The sequence below is a fragment of the Mustelus asterias genome, chromosome 27, assembly GCF_964213995.1.
Source record: "Mustelus asterias chromosome 27, sMusAst1.hap1.1, whole genome shotgun sequence".
NCBI classification, from domain to species: Eukaryota; Metazoa; Chordata; class Chondrichthyes; order Carcharhiniformes; family Triakidae; genus Mustelus; species Mustelus asterias.
In genome coordinates this window covers 7,909,431-7,916,634 of record NC_135827.1, presented here as the reverse complement: position 1 = coordinate 7,916,634, position 7,204 = coordinate 7,909,431, and the positions used below count along the sequence as shown (strand labels likewise).

The 7,204-nt window shown below is 41.5% G+C and overlaps 1 protein-coding gene across 1 annotated transcript in view; it reads right to left on the bottom strand.

Annotated features, from left to right (window-relative positions):
• Positions 1–604: 604 nt before the first annotated feature.
• LOC144479889 (cell adhesion molecule-related/down-regulated by oncogenes-like) overlaps positions 605–7,204 on the bottom strand; it is a 97,133-nt gene continuing 90,533 nt past the window's right edge. The window contains exons 16-18 of the mRNA XM_078198928.1: positions 6,269–6,502; positions 3,548–3,834; positions 605–745 (exon numbers count right to left, since the gene is read on the bottom strand). Coding sequence (XP_078055054.1) covers positions 605–745; positions 3,548–3,834; positions 6,269–6,502 — 662 coding nt within the window. The remainder of the gene's footprint in view (positions 746–3,547; positions 3,835–6,268; positions 6,503–7,204) is intronic.

The window sequence follows — 7,204 nt, the reverse complement described above, 5'->3', positions numbered from 1 at the left end:
ATATGTTTGTGTTTAGGAAGAAACGTATGACATTCAGTATCTCAACACGTTACAATAACGGACATCAGCCGGATATGTCACTGGCCTGTGTTTGTCAACAACTGATAAGATCAAAAACTGGAGTGAATTACTCAAGATTAATGCTGGCTTTGGACAGACGATCAGAGCCAGGGCTGTGGTGGGACACAAACTGTCCTCAAGGGACTAGGGAGTCCCTAGGGGTGACACAGCAGTTAGCACTGCTCCATCATAGCTCCAGGGACCCAGGTTCAATTCCAGCCTCGGGTCACTGTCTGTGTGGGTTTCCTCCCACAATCCAAAGACGTGTAGGTTAGGTGGATTGGCCATTGTAAATTGTTACTTAGTGTCCCAAGGTGTATAGGTTAGATGGGCTAGCCATGGTAAATTTATGGGGTTACGGGGATAGCATGGGAGGTGGGCCTCGGTAAGATGCTCCGTCAGAGAGTTGGTACAGATTGGATGGGCCAGATGGCCTCCTTCTGCGTTGTATGAGTGGAAAATAAAACAGGCAAAGATCCCAGATAAAGTAGAGCATGCCTGCAAAAAAGATTGATAGTTTAACACCCGATGAAACAGACTGGAGTCACTCTACACAGTAATCCTGAAAGAACATCAAACACTGCACAGAGCCATTGCTCACTGACCTGTTGTTGTTCCTGCAGTTGCGACAATTGATGCATTCTGACGGTTCTGTCTGTGGGAGTGCAGTGTATATCCCACCACCCTGTCAACACAAAATATAGAACTCAGGCCTCAGCACCACAAAATTATACAGCACAGGAGGCTAATATGCCCATGCTGGTTTATGGAGTTATCCAATTAATCCCATATGTGCTTTTTCCTTGCAATGTTTTTCCTTCAAGTATTTATCCAATTCTCGTTTGTGTTCCTACTGAATCTGCTTCAGCATCTTTTCAGTTGGTGCATTCTAGATCTCAAAACTCAGTCTTAGAGGTTTACAGCATGGAAACAGGTCCTTCGGCCCAACTTGTCCATGCTGCCCAGTTTTTATCATTAAACTAGTCCCAATTGCCTGCGTTTGGCCCATATCCTCTATACCAACCGTACCCATGTAACTGTCTAAATGCTTAGTGTCCCAAGATGTGTAGGTTAGATGGGTTAACCATGGTAAATGTATGGGGTTGCGGGGATTGGGGTCACGGAGGCACTAACTCGTTGTAAAATACATGTCATGTCATCAATCACTGTAATTCTGTGTCCTCTGGTTATCAACTGTTCTGTCACTAGAAACAAAGTTTCTCCCCAGTCACCCTAACAAAACCAGTCTTGATTTTGAACACTTACAAATCTGCTCTTAATCTTCTCTGCTGCAAAAAGAATAATCCAAGCTTCTCCACTGTCTCTGCAGAATTGAAATCTCTCATCCTTGGTCCCATTCTAGTAAATCTATTCTGCACTCACTCCAAGGGCTTGACATCCTTCCTAAAGGGTGGTGCCCAGAATTGAACACAACATAGCCTGAGGTTTAACCAGTGTTTTATAAAAGTTTTACACAACCTTCTTGCTTTTGTGTGTTATTTCACAATTAGTAAGGCCTAAGGATCCCAAATGTTTTGTGTTAAAACAGTTTTTCAACCTGTCATTGAAGATTTGTGCTCATACACCAAGTCTCTCTGTGCTTGCACCCTTCTTAAATTGTACAATATGTTCTTACTGTCCCTCCTCGATCTCCCTTCCAAAATACACCTCCTTACACTTGTGTTAAGTTTCAACCATTTCACCATCTGTATTTGGCCTACTTAAATCTGTTAACATCTTTATGGTTTACAACATTTCTGAATTTTGTATGATCTGCAGTCTTATTCCCAAGTCATTGTCAATTAATTTATTAAACAGTGACGCAGATCCCTTCCAATAAGGCAACTTGATGGCATTGAGTAAATGATTCCCTCTTTAAAAAAATCTTGCTGCATATATTTCCATGAAGACGGTGCACCTTAACTTGGTTTTGCCAATAGAATTTGCCAATATTGTATTTTACTGTTCAAAAAGGGGAAAAAAATATAAACAAAGTTGTACAAATGTGTTTGCACCTGTTTGCAGCCTGACCCTGATCCCCAGGCAAGATGTGGGATAGCGACAGACACTGTACATTTGTTCTTTGGATTCCGGTTAAAATAAGTTGGGATTGGCTGGGACAGGATTATTCTATAATGCCTGAAAATCTCTCCCTCCACGCTGCTCAAAAATAATAAAAGTCTGCTTAAAAGGAACCTTGCATCCCTTTTAATGTACAATGCACACAGACAGGAAAGCACTTTTAAAAAATGGCATTGTGCCAACTAAAAACTAACAGCAGAGAGTAGAATCCAGGACACAACTCCAGACACTGACAGAAACCTCTCCGAATGTCACTGCCACTCCTCCCCCATATTCACCCTCTCTCAACCTCCATTCCACCATCCCTCCACTGGATTCCAACACCATCCTCACTTTGCCCCAGTCCCCTCAAAGTTTCTCCCCTCAAACATGTCAAATTTGATTAAATTTGACTCAATAAACTCCTGCTCGTTTGTTTGCACAACAACTCTATTCAAACTTCATAAGGAGGCCATAGCTAGAATAATAAGCAGATTTATTTTGTCTCCCTGAAAATAAACCGATTTACTTCAAGAAAAACCACTTAGGATTATTTATCAGACAAAATGTCACAATTGTGTAACTGATCCATTTAGAAATTAAATCCTTTCAAGTTTCTTTTTCTCGTTCTCTGAACCTCCTGTTCCGCTATATCTTCATCCCTGCTTTCCTGGGCTTTCTCCATTCCTTCCTGACATTCTTTATCACTTCCCCCATCCTATCCATGTTTCTACCGTTACTACACGGACAGCAGCAATTCAAGTTGGCAGCTGGGGAATATGTAATCAACATAGCCTTGCCAACATCACCCACATCCGGAGAAATTAAAACAAACGCTGATCTTCAAATGCCAAGTTTGCAGAACAAGCTAAAAACATCAGATTTCTTATCCCTTTCTCCAACACAAACAGAAAAACACAGTTAGGTCCCATGGGTATTTCTGAGAATGTGCAACAGGTAAGCCTTTAGTAAAAGGATGAATGGAAATTACACAGTTTCGTTGATAAAAGGCACCATTTACTTCAGACGCTTAAAACTTCAGGCTAAATCCCTGGGTGTCAAACACTCAGCCCATATCACTAATCTCTCACACAGCAATGGCTGCTGGACACTAGTTTTACTGCAAAAGTAAACTGGGAAAGGCAAGAGTAGTAACATGGGCCAAAAGAACTGTGGAGATGAAATATTTGAAATCTACTTGATGGGAAGGGTTGGAGGTATGGAGCCAACACTGCTTGATGATGGAACAAATAAAATCTAATGTTATATAGGAGAATGCACATGAATTTTGAAAATTTCAGAAGCTCAGCACTTGAACTGGTAAATGAGAAATAATGCTGAAGCGCAACTGGGTGAAAATGAATGCAATGATTTTAAGTAATACTCTAGGCCTGACACTTCCACCATAAAAACAACTGGCTCTTACATTCATAATATGGTGCGCCTGATCATAGTCCATGTGGGTCCTCTGCAGTGAGTTTGTGTGGTTAGGATACAACGCTGTCCCTCCGTTTATTCCCCCATTCATCAGTCCATTCACTCCATTAGAAATCTTGTGGTGCAGGTGTGGGCAGCCATTGCTCAGGCTCCCATTACCAATGAAGCTGCCATGAATGCTTCCGTTGATTCGACTGGTGCCAGGAAGGGTGGTATACTCCATCAACTGACCATTTACTTCCGGGCCTTGGTAGAGGTAGTTAGGAGGATCGTATTCTGAGCAAAAAAATAATAAAATGAGTTCAACAATTTATGTGTCACCCAACTCCTGTCAATGAATATTACAGAGACCTTAGAAACCTTGATGCACCAACTTCCTTCAGGAAACTTTCATTTAAAGAGTTAATGTCATAGTCGAGGCCTGGTCTCATTGACCATCTATAAGACCTTCCAGCAGCAGTAGTGCTGAAAAAGAGCATGTCCCATCGGGTTTAGAAAGTGGAGCTGTGAAAGGGGCCTCTCTCTCATCGACATACCTCAGCTGTTGCCTGTCTCCTTGTAATCACTATGACACTTAATATGCTCCCAAATGCTGAAATTTAAGACAGACTGTATCTCTTTGTTAGCATAAACAGATGATGAATTAACAGCCAGCAATACAGAAACATGGGTGAGTAGCATTTTGACCCAAATACACCCAAACAACTTGTTTCAGCTTCAAATCTGCTTTCTTTCTCAGTACAACAGGGATGGAGACCTTTAGGTAAACTATTTAATATCAAATTACACTGTCACAAGGGAGGTTCACATGCAAGAGGAGAAAAGACAATGTACACTAGATTTCACCAAGAAAATGCCAGTTTAGAAACTGTACATTGTAAACAGAAAAAGTTGCAAGGCAGATTATCCAACATGCATTCTGCTCTCTTTGAAGACAGATGGGAGGACAGGATTGGTGCATTAGTCCCACTGTTAATGCTGTTTAATGCAGCTGTCCATTTAAAAAGAGCAAAAACATAAAGGGGGAGCTGAAATCTGCACCCGCAACACCGTACGGAGATAAGCTCAAGGACCAACAGTTACCACATTCAAAAGTTGAAGAACGAAAGCAATGAGATTAGAGCTCAATGCTGGGTTAGCTAGCTTGTGAATGCCTGCCCAAGTGTGCAACACATTTCTCAAATGTACTAACTCTGCCCTCACTCTGATGTTGGAAATGTGAAGTTGGGGTGGATATATTACAAGTAACATCGCATAATTTTACTCTCAACATGCAGCCTTAGGAACTGGAATTAAAAATCCACAAGCTAGACCTTGCTCCCATGATCTTCCAAACATTATGAACACAGTATGGCAGCACGTTCGTGATGGCTCTATGCTCGGAATGAGCATTCATAAATTTACCTGTACCTGTCAAACTGGCTCAATGCCTGTTCTATTTGCACTGACAACACCACTGAGGACTCCTTTCCTTGTCCTAGAACAGGGGTTTCCCCCAGTCTTCTTGACTGTTTGAGCGCAATGGACACACTGTGCTATTTAAAAAACGTAAGTTCATGTTCCCACTTTGAATTGCCACTTGTATATATCTCAAGCTGCTATACTAACAATTGATACTTACATAGTGCCTTTAACTTGAAAAATTCCAAGGTGCTTCACAAGAACGTTGTAAAACAAAATTTGACACCAAGACACATAAGGATATATTAGGGCAGAAATCCATCATAATCTTTAATGAAGAGGTAGGCTTTAAGGAGCATTTTAAGAAAGAATGACAAGTAAGTGGGCGGAGAGGTTTATGGAGGAAACTCCAGAGCTTAGGAAGCTGAAGGCACAGCCAGAAATGGTACAGCAATCAAAATCAGGAATGTTTAAGAAGCCAGAATTGGATTGGCATAGTTATCTTGGAGAGTTGCAGAGCTGGATAAAATTCTAGAGTTAGTGAGGGGTGAGGACTTGAAAAGATTTGAAAACAAAACTGAGAATTTTAAAATCAAGACAACTGACTGGGAGTCAACGTAGGTCAGAAAGCACAGGGGCAATAGGTTTGTGCTACTTGGGGGCAAGTAAGGAGGCAGACAGGAGAGTTTTGAAGGCTGTTCTGACAAGATTTCTCCACCAATTAGAGAGACACGCTGCGTAAAGCTCCACCCAAACCTTTAAGTCTGCAAAATTTTAAAATACTAAGCCAATGCGTAAATACAAATAGCATTGATTGGCTGGTCTTTCTGATTGAGCTTGACAGCGCTTGAACATGACCCATGGGCTATAGTTTTACATCCATAAGCATTTACCTGAATATATCTGTTCCATATGAAGGGCTTGAGGAAGACATTTTATTATTTGAAAACATGATGATTGCATTGTACTTTTCTCTCATTCATTTTTTGCTCTTTCATCCTTCCTCCTTGAAGGCACTTACTCTTATTAGACTACAAACCCTGGCTAATTTCTCTTCCTAATTTCAGGATCATTCAGGGTCAAATATAATTCAGCCGCGATCAAGGCTGAAGAAATTGAACATTTGACTTTATAGTTGGCAGCATTCATTCTGGACTTCAGATAGATTGCCAATAGGACAAGGTCTCTGCAACTGGCTAACACTAAACTGACAGTGCTTGAACAGAATATACAAAAAGTATTCCAATAACAAGGCCTACAGTCACAGTTACCTTAAAGAAAGAGAGGGGTGATCCACATGACTACTTACTTTGTAATGTTGTCTGTTGGCGGTTCTTCCACAGGCACATGGCAATGAAGATAATGAGGATTAAAACCATGATCCCTAGCACTGAGCCCACAATCAAGTATAACATGTCACTGCTCCGTGTGCCAGATGGGGATGCCCCATGGCCACCACCCAGGTGGTCAGCGAGATTAGGCTGTGTATTCAGGTCATCGTCCAATACCACAGAGTACTCAGAGGATCCAGGTGGTCTCCGCGCTAAAGAAAGAACAACAAGTGATAGTAAGATACAACAGTTGAAGGAAGAATATTGTCTAATCATTTGACAAGAGCAGACATCCTTGTCATCGCCAATCCACCTGCTGCAGTTGCATCTGTCCCTGACAGTATTGTAGGGGTGATCATAGTGAACTCTTTTGGTGGGGGAGGGGGGCACAAAGATCCCTCTTCACACTGAAGATTCCCACCATCATGTTGTTTGGCATTACAATTGTACTATTTGGGATAGATTCAGAACAGATCTAGCTGTTCAATTATCTCAGCCACAGGACACCGTTGCAAGAGTTCCTCAGGATAGTGTCCTAGGCCAAATTATCTTTAGTTGCTCGATCAATGACTCTTCCTCAAATACGAGGAGAGAACTGGGGATATTTGCTGATGATCACTGCATTTAGTTCCATTCACAACTCTTTAGATAATGAAGCAGTCTATACCCCATGCACCAAGTTAAATGCTTCTAATGCATTTACAACCTTCCTGAACTAAGGTGGCCAGTACTATACACGGTACCCCAGATGTGGAGTAGCACATTATCTAAATGGTTAAAATTTATGGTTAGGCTGGTAACTGGCAACTAACTACACAAATGCCAGACAATGACCATCTTCAACAACAGCGAAAACCTAACCATCTCTCCTTGACATTCAATAGCATTGCCCAAGTCGAGGTTTACAAGCGGTA